Source organism: Armigeres subalbatus, chromosome 2 (assembly GCF_024139115.2).
Source record: "Armigeres subalbatus isolate Guangzhou_Male chromosome 2, GZ_Asu_2, whole genome shotgun sequence".
Lineage (NCBI taxonomy): Eukaryota > Metazoa > Arthropoda > Insecta > Diptera > Culicidae > Armigeres > Armigeres subalbatus.
This window is the reverse complement of record NC_085140.1, coordinates 9976899-9999883: the sequence shown is the minus strand read 5'-3', so window position 1 is coordinate 9999883 and position 22985 is coordinate 9976899. Positions and strand designations below refer to the sequence as shown.

The following is a 22985-nucleotide window of genomic DNA, read 5'->3' as shown; positions in this document are numbered from 1 at the left end:
CTGAGCCTCTTGAAAGGAGGCTTCCGAGCCTCTTGAAAGGAGGCTTCCAGGCCTCTTGAAAGGAGGCCTCTCAGGCCTTTGAAAGGAGGCTTCCAGGCCTCTTGAAAGGAGGCTTCCGAGCCTCTTGAAAGGAGGCTTCCAGGCCTCTTGAAGGAGGCTTCCAGGCCTCTTGAAAGGAGGCTTCCAGGCCTCTTGAAAGGAGGCTTGAGCCTCTTGAAAGGAGGCTTCTGAGCCTCTTGAAAGGAGGCTTCCGAGCCTCTTGAAAGGAGGCTTCTGAGGCCTCTTGAAAGGAGGCTTCCGAGCCTCTTGAAAGGAGGCTTCCAGGCCTCTTGAAAGGAGGCTCTGAGCCTCTTGAAAGGAGGCTTCCGAGCCTCTTGAAAGGAGGCTTCCAGGCCTCTTGAAAGGAGGCTTCCAGGCCTCTTGAAAGGGAGGCTTCCAGCCTCTTGAAAGGAGGCTTCTGAGCCTCTTGAAGGAGGCTTCCGAGCCTCTTGAAAGGAGGCTTCTGAGCCTCTTGAAAGGAGGCTTCCAGGCCTCTTGAAAGGAGGCTCTGAGCCTCTTGAAAGGAGGCTTCCAGGCCTCTTGAAAGGAGGCCTCTCAGGCCTTTGAAAGGAGGACTTGAGCCTCTTGAAGGAGGCTTCCGAGCCTCTTGAAAGGAGGCTTCCTGAGCCTCTTGAAAGGAGGCTTCCAGGCCTCTTGAAGGAGGCTTCGAGGCCTCTTGAAAGGAGGGGCCGAGCCTCTTGAAAGGAGGCTTCCGGGCCTCTTGAAAGGAGGCTTCCGGGCCTCTTGAAAGGAGGCTCCCGAGCCTCTTGAAAGGAGGCTTCCGAGCCTCTTGAAAGGAGGCTTCCGAGCCTCTTGAAAGGAGGCTTCCGGGCCTCTTGAAAGGAGGCGTCGGAGCCTCTTGAAAGGAGGCTTCCGGGCCTCTTGAAAGGAGGCTTCCGGGCCTCTTGAAAGGAGGCTTCCGGGCCTCTTGAAAGGAGGCTTCCGAGCCTCTTGAAAGGAGGCTTCCAGGCCTCTTGAAAGGAGGCTTCCGGGCCTCTTGAAAGGAGGCTTCCGAGCCTCTTGAAGGAGGCTTGAGCCTCTTGAAAGGAGGCTTCCGGGCCTCTTGAAGGAGGCTTCCGGGCCTCTTGAAAGGAGGCTTCCGGGCCTCTTGAAAGGAGGCTTCCAGGCCTCTTGAAAGGAGGCCTGAGCCTCTTGAAAGGAGGCTTCCGAGCCTCTTGAAGGAGGCTTCCAGGCCTCTTGAAAGGAGGCTTCTGAGCCTCTTGAAGGAGGCTTCCAGGCCTCTTGAAGGAGGCTTCCAGGCCTCTTGAAGGAGGCTTCCGAGGCCTCTTGAAATGAGGCTTCCGGGCCTCTTGAAAGGAGGCTTCCGGGCATCTTGAAAGAAGGCTTCCGTGCCTCTTGAAAGGATACTTCCGAGCCTCTTGAAAGGAGGCTTCCGAGCCTCTTGAAAGGAGGCTTCGGTCCTCTTGAAAGGAAGCCTCCCGGCCCCTTGAAAGGAAGCTTCCGAGCCTCTTTAAAGGAGGCTCTGAGGCCTCTTGAAAGGAGGCTTCCGAGCCTCTTGAAAGGAGGGCTTCCGAGCCTCTTGAAAGGAGGCTTCCGAGCCTCTTGAAAGGAGGCTTCCGAGCCTCTTGAAAGGAGGCTTCCGAGCCTCTTGAAAGGAGGCTTCCGAGCCTCTTGAAAGGAGGCTTCCGAGCCTCTTGAAAGGAGGCTTCCAAGGCCTCTTGAAAGGAGGCTTCCAAGGCCTCTTGAAAGGAGGCTTCCGAGCCTCTTGAAAGGAGGCTTCCGAGCCTCTTGAAAGGAGGCTTCCGAGCCTCTTGAAAGGAGGCTTCCGAGCCTCTTGAAAGGAGGCTTCCGAGCCTCTTGAAAGGATGATTTTCTGATTTTCTGATTTTCTGATTTTCTGATTTTCTGATTTTCTGATTTTCTGATTTTCTGATTTTCTGATTTTCTGATTTTCTGATTTTCTGATTTTCTGATTTTCTGATTTTCTGATTTCTGATTTTCTGATTTTCTGATTTTCTGATTTTCTGATTTTCTGATTTTCTGATTTTTTGATTTTCTGATTTTCTGATTTTCTGATTTTCTGATTTTCTGATTTTCTGATTTTCCGATTTTCTGATTTTCTGATTTTCTGATTTTCTGATTTTCTGATTTTCTGATTATCTGATTTTCTGATTTTCTGATTTTCTGATTTTCTGATTTTCTGATTTTCTGATTTTCTGATTTTCTGATTTTCTGATTTTCTGATTTTCTGATTTTCTGATTTTCTGATTTTCTGATTTTCTGATTTTCTGATTATACATTAATAGCTTAATTAACTAAAAGTACGAAATCCTCGACGGAAATGTTCAACAACTCCCTATTATGCAAAATCTATTATGCAAAATTTCAAACTGATCTCGCTGGCAAACGATTGGAATCGGTTCGATTTTAAGTAATGTCAAAGTTTGTTTAATATTGAAATGTCAGAGTTATTGTTTACAACTGTGATTAAGTTTTCTTTGCTGCATTGATTCTATTTCAATCATTTACAAACCTCAAACATTTTGCGATTAAAACAAACATCGTGAGAGCTGGCAAGGTCAGTCTGGCATATAAAAAGTCACCACCTTATAATTTAATATTTCTCCAGCACGAGGCTCGCTTCTTGATCTTCTCCTAGGTTCACGACATAAATCTTTCTTTTTGTCCTACAAAGTTCACCCGATTTGCCCGCGTTTATCTCGACTGCCGAGTTAATCCGATTGTTTATCGTTTCGTTAATGATCCGTTCACGACCAAAACTTACCGCAATTAGCAGCAACGACCGTCCGACCGGCCGTGACCGTCACCCGTACCAAAGCACCATAACCGTTACGCCCACCACCTTCCACTTGCAAGACAAATGTCTCTCATTCTTCTTCTGTGTTGTTTTTCGATTTGGTTCCTTCTCCCCCATTTTCCCCGTACAGGTGTCGTGGTTCCGGCGGAAAGACTACCAGCTGCTGACGGTCGGCCTGTCCACGTACAGCAGCGACGATCGGTTCCTGGTGGAGCACACCCGCCACCTGGGCAACTGGGCGCTACGGATAAAGAACGCCCGGAGAGAAGACGAAGGACTGTACGAGTGCCAAATTTCCACCCATCCGCCTCAGTCGATATTCATCGAGCTTAGGATCGTAGGTAAGTTGAGTTCGTGGGGGGGAGGGCGATAAGACAACAAAGCAAATACGTTTAATCCCCCGCTACAACGAGGAGGGCTAATGAAATGAATAACGGTTATTATGGAAATATTGGTGAGGCAGGGATCTTTCGGCACTGCTCCGATTGTTCCCCCTAATTTGGAAACATGAGCCGAGTTACCGTTTCCAGACTATTTCCTCATTAGTATTAATATTTTCCGTAAAAGAAACTGGGAAAGAAAGGGAAGAATCGTGGAGTTCTTTGGCAGGGAACTTCATGTAAGCTTAACAAACAAATCTATCTGTCCTTGGGGCACGGCATCCCGAATTTATTTTGCTCTCTATGTGGATTTACTTTCACAGGCAAAGTTTCTGAATAACATCTTACTTGATATGCTGATAGGACGCTGGATGTTGTTGAATTAAATGAATGTGCTCCAACTCTTCAATAACAACACAAGTTTGAACATAAATATTAAACAACTTTTGTATTCATTTTCAATTCACAATCATACATTCAAGAATGAGATATTCTAAATACAGTTTGCACCAATCATAAAATCAGAAACCGTGATTTATGTTTCTAGTCTAGTAATGGTAAACCATTACTGTACGTGAGTGTACATAAAAGCTACATCATCTTTTGAGCTATTATTTAGAGACCCGTGTCTATTTTTCGCTCAGTGGGAAGTTTCTTACAAGCCTTTGCATCCTGCTGTACCATGGTCAAATTCTATTCCACGGGTTGAACAAACAAACCCATATCAATGAACACATTTTTTTCTTTTCATTGCCTATTCTACTCATAAAATCTTAGAATAAGATATTTATTGATAATAGGAAAGTAAATGCAGATAGTATTGAGTTAACATTATATTTTATATGGAAAATGCGAAAGGTGTCGCTAAATTTGTTTCAAAATGAATGCTTAGAAATATAAAGACATAATCTGACATCCTAACAACACATACTGTAATGTCAGTTTCCTGTCCACGTTCCGTTTAAAATTGCGTAACTCTGAGAGACAGGTAGGAAAAATGTAATTTATATGATAATTTGAGATGAATTATTGGCCTTACGAATCAGAAGACGTGTCGAGAGCCGCCCCAGCAAGTCAGCCATACGAGTGGATTCTCGTGTTCTCAATAAAAGGCAATGCATAGAACTTTCGCTTGTGCAGAATGATTTTATGATGTCACTAGCTATGTTATCTTGCGACAACGTTAAAAAATTGTCGATTTTCGCTTCTATGATTATTCGTGTGATTCGGTACATCTTAAAGTGGATACATGAGACGTGGAAATCAGTTTGTGTGGAATGGAAGATTTGATTGGGTTCAAATGTGACTCATTGTCGGCTTCGTGGCTAGACGTCAATCGTCTAGACTGTGGAGTGTGGGTTCGATTCCCGCCCCGGTTAAGGAGAAAACTTTTCGTAAAGCGAAAAGTTCGCCACTGGTCCACTGGGTGTTGTGTAAAGGTCCTGTCCGTTGTCTCATGCTTAGGTATCAGAAAGTCACATAAGGAAGCAGAAAAAAATGATCAAATAATATAGTTTGCATGAATCATCAATGATCATCTTTTGTGTATATGTATGGTATACACTGGAGTCGGTTTTTACGCGTGGGATACGTTCCGCGTAAATCAAAACCGCGTAAAAACCGCGTAAATCCCAAAAACCGTGTAAAAAACGACTTCACTAAAAATCGTTTTTTGTGGTTTTCACGTGTTTCCGAACCTTTTTTAAAAACCCAGTAAAAAAAAATTTCGAAAAAATCCGCGTAAATCCCGAAAATCGCGTTAAAACGACTTTTAACAAAAAACGGTTTTTCGCTATTGTTACGTGTGAAAATATCGATCGACCTGTTTCAAATATGGTGCATGCTCCTTGTGCTACATAGAATAGAATGTGTATGAAGAATAACTTTTTGGCCATCCAAGACATTCCTTGAGCAAGGCATTTTGATCTACGCGCGTAGCCGAAGGTCTGACGACCTGTTTCAAAAATGGTGCATGCTCTTTGTGGTACATAGAATAGAATGTGAATAAAAAATAACTTCTTGGCCATCCAAGAATTCCTGCAGTAAGGCCTTCTGATCTACATGCGTAACCAAAGGTTTGGAGATCTGTTTCAAATATGGGGCATGCTCTTTGTGGTACATAGAATAAAATGTGAATGAAGAATAACTTCTTGGCCATCCAAGAAATTCCTGCAGTAAGGCCTTTTGGATCTACACGCGTAACCAAAGGTTTGTCGACCTGTTTCATATATGGTACAGTACATGTTCCTTATTGTAGATAGAATATAATGTGTACACAGCATAGTTTCTTGTCGCTCCAAGAAATTCCTGCAGCAAGGCCTTTAGATCTACACGCGTAAACAAAGGTCTGTCGACCTGTTTCAAATTAATTGCTTGCTCCTTGTGGTACAGGGAATAAATTCCTAGTGAAAATAGTCACGTAAATAACGACCCAAGTCAGGGACGTTGTACGGGTCGGACAGGAGAGCGACATCGGTCCTCGACTCCGAGACCGACTGCCACAGAAGCTGCTGGACAGATGCACAGTGGTTAAGATTCAACTGTGTCGCTTGCGTGGCTTCTTCTTGTTTTCCTCTCCGATGGGACACGGAGGTCCACCCATAACGTGATTACATGCTTGCTTTTTGCTGGCGCTGGCCATTCCTGCGGCTTGTGCCCTTCCCAACCACAATGGCGACACAGGTCTACGTTCTGGGCCCTTAAAGTCGTAGGACTTATGTCCCGACTCTAAGCACCAATAGTACCAGTCCAGTTTGCTTATTGGGCTTACTGACCAGCTCAACATCCCTCTCTCCATTAACTAGGGTAGGCTAGCTGCGTGCCAAATAGACGGCCTTTGTACCGCACTGCTCTCTGACGGCAGAGACGACGTCGTCGGCGTTCGTGACCTCGTCCAGTTGCTTGCACTGGAAGGTCACTTCCATCCCCAACGACCTCACCTCGGCGCCGTCATCCAAGATCTCTTCCCGAGCAGCACAAGTGAGACAAAAATGGTTGCAGCAACTTGATTGTGACTAAATATGATCATATGAGAGGCAGCAACCTAAGTGAAGCATGTGTTGCTAGGGTTGGGCCAGTCGTCCCGCTAGCTTCACGTTTCAGCACCAAGATCATTTCACCAGTCTTGGTGCGTCTGACGCTTCGTGCGTACTTATGCTTATCGGTTTTGAGCAGCAAGGCCTCTACTCTGTCCTTAACTTTCTTTGCGGGTCGAGATGCGCTCGACTTCTGCTTTGAGCTACTGACCAGCTGCCAGGGATTTTTGGTCCGTTGTACCGATGGCACTGGCCGGCAGGTACCCTCTTGCGGCCCGGCGACTTGCGTTTGGTTGGTGCCTTTCGCTTCTTTTGGCCGAGAAGTCGCCTTCTCGGGTCAACGCCCTTCGGGCATCACTACATCTAGATCTGCTCAGTCAAGACGACGTTTGGCCTACTGTCGCCTACTGCTTGGCTTTGCTCTGAGCACCAGCTGAGTTTCAGCTCATTAATGATGTTCTGCCTTTCGCTTGCGAACTCAATAATATTATTGAGTTACTCGACGACCACCCACATCCCGGGTAGTGGTCTAAATTTTGTACCCAAATCGGAAAGTAGTCTAGATTATAGACACTGTAGGTTCTATAGACGAGCTGAGGGGAAGACGAGGTAGCCAAACGAACTCTCAACTAGTGTAAATAAACGAGCATGACGCTACGATTGCAATCCAAGCAATGAAACGTGTGACGTCAAATTCGCGTGGTACACTTCTCCCTTCTCATTTCTCACATCTCCCATTTTTTCACATTTTACATCTCACTTCTCACATTTCATTTCTCGTCTCTCACTTCTCACTTCTCGATTCTGACTTCTCAATTTTTTGCTTCTCACCTCTCACATCACACATCACACATCTCACTTCTCTCTTCTAACTTCTCTCTGGACCCTTCTCACTTCTCACATCTTACAAATTGCCTTTTATTTCTCACTCTTCACTTTTCATAACTCACTTCTCACAACCAGTCTTCAAAGAGCATCCTCTTTTGACAATGATTCGCAAAAGCATGCTTTAAAAAAATGATTTAAATTGGGGTAAACTTATATCCTCGCTTTTAATTGCTCCTTTGCACACTTGATTGGAAATATCGCATCATTGATTCAAATCATTTCAGGCGATGATCTACAGAATTGTGAATCGACGCATCAAATTGCCCTTTGAAAGCATGGAACTCAATGGTTGCTCTGTTGTTATATGGCTAGTGGTGTCATTCAATTGTGTCAATCTCTTGAGTGAGAGTTTGATACTCTCGTCGAACTTTCTCGTTTTTTCGACTTTATTATATGTATATGATTCGAGTGTTAGGACACACATGGTGTCGAATGTGGGTACTTACTGTTTATTTTGACAAAAAAAACTTCTAGCTGACAGCAGCAGCGAAAAAAAGCGAACCTATCGCTTTGTTTCAAATGCAATTTCCTATTACAGAAGCAAAATATAATCCAGTTGCTAACAACAATCGTCTTCGCGAAAAAAAAAATTTTTTTAATAATAATACGCACCACGTGTTTGCCTTTGCCTAGAATCCAATGAAAGGATTCAAATCAATGATGTAGTATTTTCCAAAATGATGCAAGTGCATCAAAGCAGTGATCACTTGACAAATAAGGATCATTCATTCTCCTGCTCCTTGGGTTTTGCATCAATGCAACGAATTGCAAAGGAACTTTTGAAGACTGCTCACAACTCATTTCTCTCCATTCGCTTCTCGGCTTTCACTTATCACTTCTCGTTTCTCACTTCTCACTTCTTACATCTTACTTCTCGTATCAAATGTCGCACTTCTCACCTCTACATCTCACTTCTCACTTGCAGCTTCTCATTTCTCGGCTCTCACTTATAACTTCTAACTTTTCACATATCACATTTTTATCTCATTTCTCACTTCTCACTATTCACTTCTCACCTCTCACTTTGCACTTCTCGCTCCTCAATTCTCACTTCTTACTTCCCACTCCTCACTTGTATCGTCTAACTTCACCTTTATTGCCTTCCTTTCTCACATCTTACCACTTTTCATGCATCGCTCCTCACTTCTCCCATCTCACTTTACACAACCCAGTTCTCTCCATTCAATTGTGGCTTCTTACTTCTCACTTCTCACATCTTACTTTTCATATTGAATTTCTCACTTCTCATTTGTCGCCTCCAACTTATTTCTCGCCTCATTTCTCGTTTTTCATTCCTCACATCTTACATCTCACTTCTCGCATTGAATTTATCACTTTTCAATTTCACTTCTTATTTGTCGCTTCTAACCCATTTCTCTGCTCTAACTTATCACTTCTCGTTTCTCACTTCTCGCTTCTCACATCTTACACCTCACTTCTCGTACCGAATTTCTCACTTAAAAATCTCACTTCTCACTTATAAATCTCACTTCTCACTTATAGCTTCTCATTTTTTGGCTCTCACTTATTACTTCTCGTTTCTTACTTCTCATTTTTCAAATCTCACATATTCATCTCATTTCTCACTTCTCACACACTTCTCGCCTCTCACTTCTGATTTCCCGCTTCTGACATTTCACTTCTCACTTCTTGCTCCCCACTTCTTAGTTCTCACTTCTCGCTTCTTACTTCTCACTTCTAATTTCTCATTTCTGCCTTCCCTCTTCTCCTTTCCTATTTCTCACTTCTCACATCGCACATCGCACTTCTCATCCACTTTTTACTTCTTCCTTCTCGCTTCTCATTTTTTGCTTCTCGGGTCACACCACTCGTTCCTTACTTCTCAGTTCTTACTTCTCACTATTAACTTCTTACTCCTCACTTCTCACTTCACACTACTCACTTCACACTTCTCATTTTTCACTACGTACTCACTTCTCTCTTCTCGCTTCTTACTTTTTCTATCTTAAATCTCACTTATCGTATCTAATCTCTCATTTGTCACTTCTCACTTCTCACTTTCCTCTTTTTAATTACCGCTTCTCGCTTCTCAGTTTCCCTTCTCAGTGAGAGTTCTCACATCTCACATGTTTATCTCATTACTCACTTCTCACTATTCACTTCTCGGCTCTCACTTTTCACTATTCACTTCTCGGCTCTCACTTGTCACTTCTCATTTCTTCCTTCTTATTTCTCACTTCTCGCTCTCTCACTTCACTCTCCTCACTTCTTCTTTCTTGCTTCTCACTTCTCACAAATTATTTCTCATTTCTCACTTATCACTTCTCACATCTCACAAATTATTTCTCACTTCTCATTTCCCACATATCACTTCTCAATTCTTATTTTTCACCTCTCACATCTCACTTCACACTATTCACTTCTTGCTTCTCACTTATCACTTCTCACTTCTTCGCTTCTCGCTTCTACCTTCTTGCTACTCACTTCTCACATCTCACATATTACACCTCCCTTCTCACTTCTTCTTTGGCCTAAGGGCTGTGGCCAAATGACTTTCGGGACTGACGGCCTTCGCTCTTATGACACAGCATCGTACCTCCATTAAATATTCTAAGTGTTTTCCCTTGAAAAGGACTTTGAATATTTTTTTGAAAACCGCGAAAAAAACGACTTTCGCAAAAATCGATAAAAAATCAACTTTTCACAATTTTTACGTGATTTCAAGACTTTTTCGAAAAATCGCGTAAAAATTAAAACCGCTTAAAAAAAACTGCGTAAATCCCAAAAAACCCGCGTAAATCTCAAAATCCGCGTATAAAAAGTCGCGTAAAAAGCGACCCGCGTAAAAAGAGACCCCAGTGTACAAGTAAACATAATCCAGGATAATGAGAGTTTTTCGTTTAATGGCTAATTTGTCCGGCTCGGGGGGATCTCCCCCTATACCAAGTTTAGAACAAGTAAACCAACAGTTTACTTTTCGGAAAATCGATTTGCCTAATTTGAGTTTTCAGTATTTACAACCTCATGTCGTTCTATTGTCGCTCTGTTTGCGACCGACACTCCAGCAACAATCATTCCCCCCACAGCCATCCCTCCTCGTTGAATCCATTTAAACTGTTCTGAATAATACCTTTCCGATTTCATCTTTTCAACACGACAGAGGCCGTAGCAGAAATCCTGGAAGCACCTGATTTGCATATAGACGAGGGATCAACACTGCGGCTGGAATGCAAACTGAAACGTGCCACCGAAAGCCCGTTGTACGTCTTTTGGTAAGTGGATGATGGCCATTTGTCGGGATTGGTCGGCCAGCATACGAAGTGACAGTTTTTACCATCGATTTGCAATCTACTCTTCCCCTCCCCTCCAGGTATCACGAGGAAAGGATGGTCAACTACGACCAGCAGGACGGCATTTCGGTGTCGACGAACAAGTTGACGTCGAGTGTCCTCACGGTGCGGAACGCCACGGCCAGGCACGGAGGGAACTACACCTGCGCTCCTGCCAATGCGAGACAATCCAGCATTTACGTGCACGTGCTCAAAGGTATGTGACCATACTCATTGATTCAAGTATCGGGAATTAATGGACGGTGCCGCACCCGGGGAATCAGATTTGATTCATTGCCAGAAAATTGACTCGGCGTCGACGTCATGCCGTGTTCATTGGGAGTCTCTAAGCAGAAACTTTTGTGTGCGTCATAAATTGTTCTGAAACAGCGCACAGCTGCAATGCTTCTCTATCGGGATCTTTTGATAAACGAGCAAAAGTGCAGCAACATTAACAACCGGGCGACAGGCGGAAACCTGCCCAGCATCTGAGCAGAATTGTTGAGAACCCAACTCCGAACATATATCATCTCGATGGAGCACCCGAGAACAGAAATCATTTTCTATTTCACTCCGAGCGATATGCGTGAAAGTTTCAGATGTCCCCAATATCAGCACCGGAGTCATAAAAGTACATATGTTTGTCAGAAAAAGTACTTTGTATGGGTAATAAAAAAGCTGTCGCTTGGTTGGTTTCGCCAGCAGGCGCCGTTTGGAGAAATGTTCAAGAAATTTAATTTCCTCATGTGCCAGTGAACAACGTTCATTTATCAGCTCTTACGAATGAGGACCACGTTTAGCTTGGGGTGGCGTCGTTCATATATCGCCGTCGCATTGGTGCCACCCGCGGCCACACTCCGGAGGTGGCCGGCCGAGCGAGCTTGCGATTCGTTTCAGGGGTGAAATTTATGAAGGTCGATGGAGAGCAATGATAAATGTCCTCTGACTTGCGAAGAAGATGCTGTGCTGTCGACTTCATAAACTCAGACGGCTCGGTTATTGCGATGTTTAGATTGCGCTGCTCATATAGCGTGATATTTATGTTGAACTTTGCGTAACTGTGTTGTATTTATTTGAAGTTCACCAGACGATGAAATATGGAAAGTTGGTACCCTATCATAAATCTTTGTAAAATAATATTAGCACGTTTAATTGAGCATTGAAGAGGGTTTCTGCTACTTCAACTGCAAAGGAGGTGGAACGGTGATGAAAATGATTAGGACCGGAGCAAAATGTTTACGGGTTCATATTTCGCCGACTCTGTTTCGCTTTGAGTTGGCAGCACGAAAAAAAATTGTTTTTTGTTGATTGGACTAATTTAACACACATATCCGAAAGATAATTATTAAGCTTTTTTAGTTGAGTGTCTTCAGTAACAAATTCAGCTCGTTTTCGATAAACCATCAACCGTGCAGAAATGGATTTATTTTTTTGTATGCCATTTTCCATTTGCACAGCTTGAACAGCTTCAACTTTTTCATGATATCGATATTATTAAAACTGGCACTAAAATGTACCTAAAACGAAAATAAAACTTTTTTATTTTTCTCAAAAGACTGCTTCTCCCATATCAAATATCTTTTTCTTATGAAAAGAACAGCACTAATCCGGTGGTGGAAATGGTATTACCTCGAAAACCAATTTTATTTCTCTTAAAAACTCTGATAGCCTCCTTCATTCAACCGGCTGCAAGCTAGGTGCAAATCCGATCCATTCTTTCATCACAAAAAAGCCGGTTCTTCGAAACCTTACTTTGAATACAGTCAAAGAGAGTCACCGCAGTCTAGGAAAAGTGGAAATCCATCCCATTTGAAGGATGATCCCGGTTGCTCGTGCAGAGGAGGAGAACCCATGTCTTACATCCGGCAAATTGTGTCACCTTCAACTCCCGCCCTCACCTTTACTGCGTCGCTCGGAGCCAGAATACGCTAAGAAGCAGCAAAGCCAATACCCAAAGCCATCTGTTTCCCATATGGGTGAGACGAAGGAAAAACTTTTTTTTAGGTTGACTTGTTTACGATGTACGCAATATGCCACGTGTGGGGCCCTTTTTGGCCACCCAACCCACAATATCTATTTCGTGCGCACTCTTCACGTTTTGATTTTCCGCCGTTCAATCAAAGTTTTTATTTCCAGCAGACACGTCCCCTGTAATTTGGTGTCCGACAAAATTCAATTTATTCAATTACACTTGTCGACACCTTATTTTGGCAGGTCCCAAAAGTCTCTCTTTCGCTCCGTTTCGCATTGAAGGGGCTGACGGGTAAAGGTCCAGAAAGCCCGCGCACGCACGGTCCAGCCCGGTCCAGTCCAGTTTGGCCGATCCCAGGCGGAAAAGTTTACCGAAGAAAGATATATTGAAATCAATCTCCATTAATGTTTGTTTATCGTCGTCGTGCCACCTTTTTGCGTTCCACTTTCCGCAAAGTTGTTGCGACTTTTCAATTTCGGGGAAACGGTTTTTTTTTTTGCTTGGGAAAAACTTTGAGATTAGAAATTTAATAAAACTTGGCTTAACTCGTTATTTAGGGTTTTTCAAAAACTAAAATTCAACGAATGCTGATCAATCAGAAAACTATATTGATCATAGTATTGGACCGTAAATTATCTTTTAAACCTGATTGTTCTTATATAAATCTGTTCTGTAAGAGCATATTTAAAAGATCTCGGCAATAATGTTTTCGTTGATGGATGAAATCAGATTAATTGTATAATGTTTAGAATAGGTGTTATTATACTTTCATACAATTCTAGAGTAAGGCCTTTAGATCTATTGACTTGTTTTAATTTGCGGTAATAACTCCAAATGGCACGAATATTTGGATTCTACACACTCGAACATACATCAATTAGATACGTTCTAGTTAGTTTGAATCAAACATGAATACCATTTTGCCAAGTAAATTATACTTACAGATTATCAATCGATCGAAAATTCTCGATTTGAAGTTTGAAGCACTCTCTAGAAAAAGGATGCAAGGGCGGAAATTACTGACTATAAAGTTCAGAGGTCTGCCAGGAACTCCTCCGGAAGTTCCTCCGAAAGTTCCCTCAAGAATTCTTTCAGAAGTTCCTTCGGGAATTCATCTGGAAGTACCTTCATGAGTTTATAGGCAAGTTCCTCCGCAAGACGCTTTTGAAAATTATCCAGAAATTCCTCCAAGAATTCCTCCACAAGATCCTCCGAGAATTCCTTCGGAATTTCTTCCAGAAATTCTTTTAGAAGTTCCTTCGGGAATTCATCTGAAAGTATACTTTAGTATAGAAAGGTATACCTTCGGGAGTTTATCTAGAAGTTCATCCAGGAATTCCTCCGCCAGTTCCTTTTGAAATTTCTTCAGAAATTCCTTCAAGAATTCATCCGCAAGATCCTCCGAGAATTCCGTCGGGAATGCCTCCAGAAATCCTTAGAAAGCACCTCCAGGAATTCCTCCACAAGTTCCTTCTGATTTTTTTTTCAGAAATTTCTCAAAGAATTCCTCTACAACATCCTTCGGAAATTCTTTCGGAAGATCCTCCAGGAATTCCTTCAGAAATTCCTTCGGGAATCCATCTGGAAGTTCATCCAGAAATTTCCTCAAGAATTTCTCCAAGAACTCCAGCGCAAGATCTTACGGAAATTCCTCCATCCTAACAGATTATAATGGAAATTCATCATCAGAATTTTTAACAATTTCTTATTGAAATTCCATACAATTTCCTCCGGAAGTTCCTCCTGAGATTCCTCCAGTAGTTTTTACCGGACCTTATCTCTTCCTAGAAATTTCTAACGGAAGTTCCCCCAGGAATACCTCCAAAAGTTTTTCTGGAATTCCTCCGGAGGTTTTTCTGGAAGTTTTTCCAACAATTCCTCCGGTAGTTCCTCCAGAAATTTCTCTGAAAGTTCCCCCAAATAATTCGTTCAGAAAATCTTCTCCAGCTCCTCTAGAAGATTCTCCTGGAATTCCTCCGGAAGTTCTTCCAGGAATTCCTAAACAAATCTCTCCATAAATTCCTTCAGAAATTTCAAAAGGAATTCCTTCGGAAGTTTCTACAAAAAAGTAGAAGAGCTTGAATGTGTTGATTTTACAGCATATCGTTATCGGTTGAGAATTACTATGCGAAAAATTGGCTTTGTTCACAATTTTCGGAAAAATCCGTCTTCGTTGCCAAAATCGAATGCGGTCTGAATAATAAAAAGAAGTACATTTCTAGTCGAAAAATGGATAAGATTCATTGCAATTTAGTGAAAAAGATGCTTTTTATCGGCAGCATTGATGAAAAGGACTTTTATATTCTGTTTTTTGAATGAAATAGGCTCAAAATAAGATTTCAGCTAGTATCGCCGATGATAAGCGCAGGGTTCTGAAATGAACACCCAACAAAACGGCTTTTTTTTCTATCTCAGGCGACCAAATGAAAACATCGTGGGTTATTTGATCAATTTCGCATAAAATGCAGCCGGCCAGGACAAAAGGCACTACGCTGGTGGTCAGATTAACTGTCGGTTAAAACGAGGAGAAAGGCCCTCCGAGCGCTACGGAGACTTCACGCTGGTCATCCTGATAAAAGGTCTACAAAGAGTAGTACTATGAATGCAGGTCAGTAATATTTGAAGCTAAGAGAAAACAGTGAAAGGATTTCCTCGATTCGGTCAATCCGGTCAAACTGTGGGGAACTATGGGGAAAAGCCAACGCGCTTAGTGGCAAGCGAAGATCTTTCCACATCCACCTTGATACACCCGGTAGTACTATTACCGATTCCACTGAGATAGCCAACACACTTGGGGAGTACTTTGCCGGGCTAGCATAGAACGGTTACTCTACCGAGTTTCAGTGGACAATCACTGGTAACATTTCGTCCCAGCAACCTTCCAGGTTCCCCCAGATGCACAAAGTTCTGGCTTCAATCTACCGTTTTCTGCTGCCGAGCTGTCTTTCGCCCTTTCCAACAGTAATGGGATGTCTTCCGGTCCATACAAGATTGAGTACCCCATGCTGAAAAATCTACCGCCTTTCGCTAAGATCCGGTTCCTAGAGTTGGTCAACCGAAAGAAGGCTGACCTTCCCGGAAGAGTGGCGAAAAAGTTTGTTCATCCCCATTTCTTAGAACAACATCTCCCGGGATTCATGAAGTACAGGCCCATCTCGCTGACCTCTTGTGTGTCCAAGGTCGTCGAGAGAATGGTGAACCGGTGGCTACGCGACAAACTAGAAAGCAGAAGGTAGACTCGTATTCTGACAGCATGCGTTCCGCCCAGGGTACGGTACTGGCACATATTTTGCAAACTTGGGTGATGTTTTGCAAAATGCATACAATAAGGGGAAAAAATGTGACCTGGTGTCCTTGGATATCTCCAAGGCCTTTAACAAGACTTGGACTCCCTTCGTCCTTCAATAATTGAGTGAGTTGGGATTTTCCGGCAACATCCTCACTTTTGTTCGAAACTTTCTCACATGACGCTCACTTCAAAGTTCTGATTGGAAACCAGGGTTCGAGGACTCTCCCGGAAGAGACTGGTGAGTTTCGTTCACTTCTACCGATTTTTTACGTCTTCATCTATGCCGACGATATATTGCTGGTAATCGTTGGTGACACTCCAAGCCGCTCTGAGGACACGTCTGCCGTTGGAAGCACCAGTTGTCCGGACCAAGCGTCAAGTTGGGAGAGCATCCCATCTCCAACAAAAAAAAGTTCTTGGAGTTCCCACAGATCGGAGCCTCTCATTCCTACCGCATTTCTGCGAAGTCAAAGTTAATTGTAAAACAAGAGTTAATCGGATTCGGATAGGGGAGGCTTCCGAGCCTCTTGAAAGGAGGCTTCCGAGCCTCTTGAAAGGAGGCTTCCGAGCCTCTTGAAAGGAGGCTTCCGAGCCTCTTGAAAGGAGGCTTCCAAGCCTCTTGAAAGGAGGCTTGAGGCCTCTTGAAAGGAGGCTTCCGAGCCTCTTGAAAGGAGGCTTCGAGCCTCTTGAAAGGGGGCTTCCGAGCCTCTTGGAAAGGAGGCTTCCAGAGCCTCTTGAAAGGAGGCTTCAGCCTCTTGAAGGAGGCTTCCAGGCCTCTTGAAAGGAGGCTTGAGCCTCTTGAAGGAGGCTTCCGAGCCTCTTGAAAGGAGGCTTCCGAGCCTCTTGAAGAGGCTTGAGCCTCTTGAAAGGAGGCTTCCGAGCCTCTTGAAAGGAGGCTTGAGGCCTCTTGAAAGGAGGTTTCTAAGCCTCTTGAAAGGAGGCCTCCGAGCCTCTTGAAAGGAGGCTTCCGGGCCTCTTGAAAGGAGGCTTCCGAGCCTCTTGAAAGGAGGCTTCCGAGCCTCTTGAAAGGAGGCTTCCGAGCCTCTTGAAAGGAGGCTTCCGAGCCTCTTAAAAAAGGCTTCCGGGCCTCTTGAAGGGAGGCTGGAGCCTTGAAAGGAGGCTTCCGGAGTCTCTCTTGAAAGGAGGCTTGAGCCTCTTGAAAGGAGGCTTCCGAGCCTCTTGAAGGAGGCTTCCAGGCCTCTTGAAAGGAGGCTTCAGGCCTCTTGAAAGGAGGCTTCCAGAGCCTCTTGAAAGGAGGCTTCCAGGCCTCTTGAAAGGAGGCTTCCAGAGCCTCTTGAAAGGAGGCTTGAGCCTCTTGAAGGAGGCCTGCCTCTTGAAAGGAGGCATCCGAGCCTCTTGAAGGAGGCCTGAGCCTCTTGAAAGGAGGCTTCCGAGCCTCTTGAAAGGAGGCTTCCGAGCCTCTTGAAAGGAGGCTTCTGAGCCTCTTGAAAGGAGGCCGGGCCTCTTGAAGGAGGCTTCCAGGCCTCTTGAAGGAGGCTGCCTCTGAGAGGAGGCTTCAGCCTCTTGAAGGAGGCTTCCGGGCCTCTTGAAGGAGGCTTCCAGGCCTCTTGAAAGGAGGCTTCAGGCCTCTTGAAAGGAGGCTTCAGAGCCTCTTGAAAGGAGGCTTCCAGGCCTCTTGAAAGGAGGCCCTGGCCTCTTGAAAGGAGGCTTCTGAGCCTCTTGAAGGAGGCTTCCTGAGCCTCTTGAAAGGAGGCTTCTGAGCCTCTTGAAAGGAGGCTTCCTGAGCCTCTTGAAGGAGGCTTCTGAGCCTCTTGAAAGGGAGGCTTCCAGGCCTCTTGAAAGGAGGCTTTGAGTCTCTTGAAAGGAGGCTCTGAGTCTCTTGAAAGGAGGCTTCCAGGCCTCTTGAAAGGAGGCTTCGGCCTCTTGAAAGGAGGCCTGAGCCTCTTGAAAGGAGGCTTCTGAGCCTCTTGAAAGGAGGCTTCCAGGCCTCTTGAAAGGAGGCCTGAGCCTCTTGAAAGGAGGCTTCCAGGCCTCTTGAAAGGAGGCTTCCAGAGCCTCTTGAAAGGAGGCTCAGAGCCTCTTGAAAGGAGGCTTGAGGCCTCTTGAAGGAGGCTTCCAGGCCTCTTGAAAGGAGGCTTCCGGGCCTCTTGAAGGAGGCTTCCAGGCCTCTTGAAGGAGGCTTCCAGGCCTCTTGAAGGAGGCTTCTGAGCCTCTTGAAAGGAGGCTTGAGCCTTGAAAGGGAGGCTTCGAGCCTCTTGAAGGAGGCTTCCAGAGCCTCTTGAAAGGAGGCTTCCAGGCCTCTTGAAAGGAGGCTTCCAGGCCTCTTGAAAGGAGGCTTCCGAGCCTCTTGAAAGGAGGCTCTGAGTTCTTGAAAGGAGGCTTCCGGGCCTCTTGAAGGAGGCTTTGGGCCTCTTGAAGGAGGCTCTGAGGCCTCTTGAAAGGAGGCTTCCGGGCCTCTTGAAAGGAGGCTCTGAGCCTCTTGAAAGGAGGCTTCCAGGCCTCTTGAAAGGAGGCTTCCGGGCCTCTTGAAAGGAGGCTTCCGAGCCTCTTGAAGGAGGCTCTGAGCCTCTTGAAAGGAGGCTTCCGGGCCTCTTGAGGAGGCTTCCAGGCCTCTTGAAAGGAGGCTTCCAGGCCTCTTGAAAGGAGGCTTGAGCCTCTTGAAGGAGGCTTCTGAGCCTCTTGAAAGGAGGCTTCCAGGCCTCTTGAAAGGAGGCTTCCGGGCCTCTTGAAGGAGGCTTCCGAGCCTCTTGAAGGAGGCTTCCTGAGCCTCTTGAAGGAGGCCTGAGCCTCTTGAAAGGAGGCTTCTGAGCCTCTTGAAAGGAGGCTTCCGAGCCTCTTGAAAGGAGGCTTGAGCCTCTTGAAGGAGGCTTCCAGGCCTCTTGAAAGGAGGCTTCCTGAGCCTCTTGAAAGGAGGCTTCTGAGCCTCTTGAAAGGAGGCTTCCGGGCCTCTTGAAAGGAGGCTCTGAGCTCTTGAAAGGAGGCCTGAGCCTCTTGAAAGGAGGCTTCCGAGCCTCTTGAAGGAGGCTTCCAGGCCTCTTGAAGGAGGCTTGAGCCTCTTGAAAGGAGGCTTCCAGGCCTCTTGAAAGGAGGCTTCTGAGCCTCTTGAAAGGAGGCTTCCAGGCCTCTTGAAAGGAGGCTTGAGCCTCTTGAAGGAGGCTTCCGGGCCTCTTGAAGGAGGCTTCCAGGCCTCTTGAAGGAGGCTGAGCCTCTTGAAGGAGGCTTCCAGGCCTCTTGAAGGAGGCTTCCAGGCCTCTTGAAGGAGGCTTCCGAGCCTCTTGAAGGAGGCTTCCAGGCCTCTTGAAGGAGGCTTCCAGGCCTCTTGAAGGAGGCTTCAGGCCTCTTGAAAGGAGGCTTCCAGGCCTCTTGAAGGAGGCTGGGCCTCTTGAAAGGAGGCTTCCGAGCCTCTTGAAGGAGGCTTCCGGGCCTCTTGAAAGGAGGCTTCCGGGCCTCTTGAAAGGAGGCTTGAGCCTCTTGAAAGGGAGGCTTCAGGCCTCTTGAAGGAGGCTTGAGCCTCTTGAAAGGAGGCTTCCAGAGCCTCTTGAAAGGAGGCTTCCGAGCCTCTTGAAGGAGGCTTGAGGCCTCTTGAAAGGAGGCTTCCGAGCCTCTTGAAAGGAGGCTTCTGAGCCTCTTGAAAGGAGGCTTCCAGGCCTCTTGAAAGGAGGCCTGAGCCTCTTGAAGGAGGCTTCCGGGCCTCTTGAAAGGAGGCTCTGAGCCTCTTGAAGGAGGCTTCCGGGCCTCTTGAAGGGAGGCTTCAGGCCTCTTGAAAGGAGGCTTCCTGGGCCTCTTGAAAGGAGGCCTGAGCCTCTTGAAAGGAGGCCTGGGCCTCTTGAAGGAGGCTGGGGCCTTGAAGGAGGCTTCCGAGCCTCTTGAAAGGAGGCTTCCGAGCCTCTATAAAGGAGGCTTCCGAGCCTCTTGAAAAGAGGCTTCCGAGCCTCTTGGAAGGAGGCTTCCGAGCCTCTTAAAAGGAGGCTTCCGAGCCTCTTGAAAGGAGGCTTCCGAGGCCCTTGAATGAAGGCTTCCAAGCCTCTAGAAAGGAGGTTTCAGAGCCTCTTGAAGGAGGCTTCCGAGCCTCTTGAAGGGGGGCTTCCGAGCCTCTTGAAAGGAGGCTTCGGGGCCGCTTGAAAGGAGGCCTGAGCCTCTTGAAAGGAGGCTTCCGAGCCTCTTGAAAGGAGGCTTCCTGAGCCTCTTGAAAGGAGGCTTTGAGCCTCTTGAAAGGAGGCTCTGAGCCTCTTGAAGGAGGCTTCCAGGCCTCTTGAAAGGAGGCTTCCAGGCCTCTTGAAAGGAGGCTTCCGGGCCTCTTGAAAGGAGGCTTCTGAGCCTCTTGAAAGGAGGCTTCCAGAGCCTCTTGAAAGGAGGCTTCTGAGCCTCTTGAAGGAGGCATCCGAGCCTCTTGAAGGAGGCTCCGGGCCTCTTGAAAGGAGGCTTCCAGGCCTCTTGAAAGGAGGCCAGAGCCTCTTGAAAGGAGGCTTCCGAGCCTCTTGAAAGGAGGCTTCCGAGCCTCTTGAAGGAGGCTTCCGGGCCTCTTGAAAGGAGGCTTCCGAGCCTCTTGAAAGGAGGCTTCCGGGCCTCTTGAAAGGAGGCTTCCGAGCCTCTTGAAAGGAGGCTTCCGGGCCTCTTGAAAGGAGGCTTCCGAGCCTCTTGAAAGGAGGCTTCCGAGCCTCTTGAAAGGAGGCTTCCGGGCCTCTTGAAAGGAGGCTTCCGAGCCTCTTGAAAGGAGGCTTCCGAGCCTCTTGAAAGGAGGCTTCCGAGCCTCTTGAAAGGAGGCTTCCGAGCCTCTTGAAAGGAGGCTTCCGAGCCTCTTGAAAGAACGCAATTTTCACAAGTTACACAACTTCATGAATAAGTATTTAATAGAATTGTAATACATACTCCATTACGCATTTTTGTCGGAGGTACCCCCTGGGGCCAACGAAGGTACCCCCATGGGTACATGCACCCCAGCTTGAGAATCGCTGATCTAAGCCATGGATCGAAGGTTACAAGGGAAATTTAAGAACTGAGTCCGAGGTATTTGGAACTTGAAATCCAGCCACGTGATTTCTCGGCTGAAGATCTGATTAAATACTTTAAATTAGTTTCGAATCACACAAGCTTAAATGATTTGTTAGTTTTCAATAAATATTCTTTTACATTCTACTATACATGTCATCTATTGAATTTATTTGAAATGAAGTACATTCTGTTAAATATGTAAAGTATTTAAATTTATTTATCGCTATTTTATTTTGCAAAAACAGAACAAAACTTCAGTTCGAAATAATTAAAATGAGATTTCTTGGAGATCCACGGGATTGATTTCCAATGTTTTGTTCTGATTTGAAGACTCAAAGTTGCAGTCCATTCGAGTTGTACGCAAAGGTGACCTTGAACTACGTAGCTGTATGTAATGTTCAGGTTTTCAGGTTCGATGAGACCAAAACAAGCGTTTTTCAAGCCCAGAGAGAGTGCTCCTGAGATTGAGTGAGCATTACGAACCCTGGTGATGTATATTATTTTTTGACCAACATTTGAAAAGGATGATGAAAATAAAATTAGTCGTTTTGAAAATTTTATCTTGAAGTTCAATCGGAAAATTTAGTCTTGACTTCACTGTTTACATTAAATTGGTAATAGTTAGGTTTACATTTAAATGATAATCGATTCCGTAATTTGAAAAGTTATCGCCGATGACAACCTGCCAACTTTTCACACCTGAGAAGTTATCAAATGATAATTCCAATTATTATCGTTTGAGAATGATTCAGCACAGCCCTGGCTGATAGTGTACCGCTGCAACCGTCAACGACGCAAATTGGAACAGAGACTAAGCACCCGCAACTAAGTCAGTCTAAACTCCCGGTGGCTCAGTAAAGCCCATAGTTTCGCGAACGAAAAACGGTCATCAAATAATTTCCCTTGAAAAAGGCTAAATACATTCGGCCGAAACGTCGAGTAATTACAAAATCTAACCGTTTTGATTATCCTCAGACTGAGAAAGCCACATCCATAAGCATTGATAGTAATTATTATTCCTTCACGTGAGTTGCGTCGAACTTTGCGTTTACTCCGGCAGACATTGGCAAAAACAAGCCGAAGAAAGTTTCCCAGAACGCAGCTACTGCAGCAATGAAGAAGATTCGGAGCCCCTTTACTGGACGTAAGTGAGAAGCTGCCGTCAAACGCCTCCAAGTTTTCGAGAGAAAACGCGTGTGTAAGCTAGTAGAAATGAACTGCACCAGCTAAAAGTCCTGTAAGTTGCAATAATTTGACGTCTATGCTGGCTTGATGTTTCCAGCCTTGCGAACAAAGGCGCATTCTCGATCCGATCTAGGATGTTTTCGGATGGGAAACATTCTCGACACCCTGGGCATAGTGTATCAACTGACTTTGAGATGTAAAGGCGGGCATACAAAGCTTTCAATTAATAAGTTCCAAGTTCCAGTTGATATGTAGTGCTATGGAAGAAAAAGCTTGCGATGAACTACGAGATTGACTGATTCACATAGCATATTCAAATAGCATAAAAAGTGATTCGTGTAAGAATAAATCGCGTAAAAAACGACTTCAGTGTACATCGGAACGTTGACTGTTCCTTGATTGAATAGTCCAAGAAAATTGAAAATCCAACGAGAAACGGCTGATCGTTAATATGATCAAAGTCTATCATATTTTCGGTACGTTTTTCATTTTTTTGCAATCTTAAAGTGCACCCCAATAGAAAAGACAGACGTTATCATTATTATCTTTATTTGTGAGGTTTTCGGCCCTGGACCGGTTCACCTCGTGGCAAGACAGACGTAGTTCTACGTCAAAAAATAAATCTCATATCACATACCCGCACTTCGAAGTGATAATCTGTTTACTTTCACTTTGAGAATTTTCCCCTAACTCTAGTCTCTAGTATCGGATGACGATGATGACCGGTGAAAAAGCCAGAGCGTTAGGCGGAGAAAGTTATTTGATTAATATACAACAGTCTCACCTTCTGGGGCGTGAAACGAGACAGCAGCGGTGGTCGTTGCGGTAATATGCGTCTGATGATGCCGAAAAGTGACCAAAAGTTTCTCCGCCGGCAAGGGTCACGATTTGCACGGTAGATAGTGATTGGGTTGATGGATTGCAGTTTGTGCAGATTTGTGTGAGAAAATAAGATGTTTCGATTATGATAGGAAATGAAAGTCAGCTTGGAAAAGTCATCATTGGAAACATATCAGTCTTTTTTGATAAGTTGTTTTGAAAGCGATCAATTTTTAATAATTACGCGAAATTTTAGTGTGAATATTGAAAAGCGTAATTATGTTCGTCCCTCCTTAGCCGTGTGGTAAAACGCGCGGCTACAAAGCAAGACCATGCTGAGGGTGGCTGGGTTCGAT

At 45.2% G+C, this 22985-nt stretch overlaps 1 protein-coding gene across 1 annotated transcript in view; it reads left to right on the top strand.

Moving 5' to 3' along the window:
• The window catches only part of LOC134214020 (igLON family member 5-like), a 163730-nt gene that overhangs the window by 81880 nt on the left and 58865 nt on the right, over positions 1-22985 (top strand). The window contains exons 3-5 of the mRNA XM_062693471.1: positions 2949-3159; positions 10243-10354; positions 10453-10628. Of these exons, the coding sequence (XP_062549455.1) occupies positions 2949-3159; positions 10243-10354; positions 10453-10628 (499 nt within the window). The remainder of the gene's footprint in view (positions 1-2948; positions 3160-10242; positions 10355-10452; positions 10629-22985) is intronic.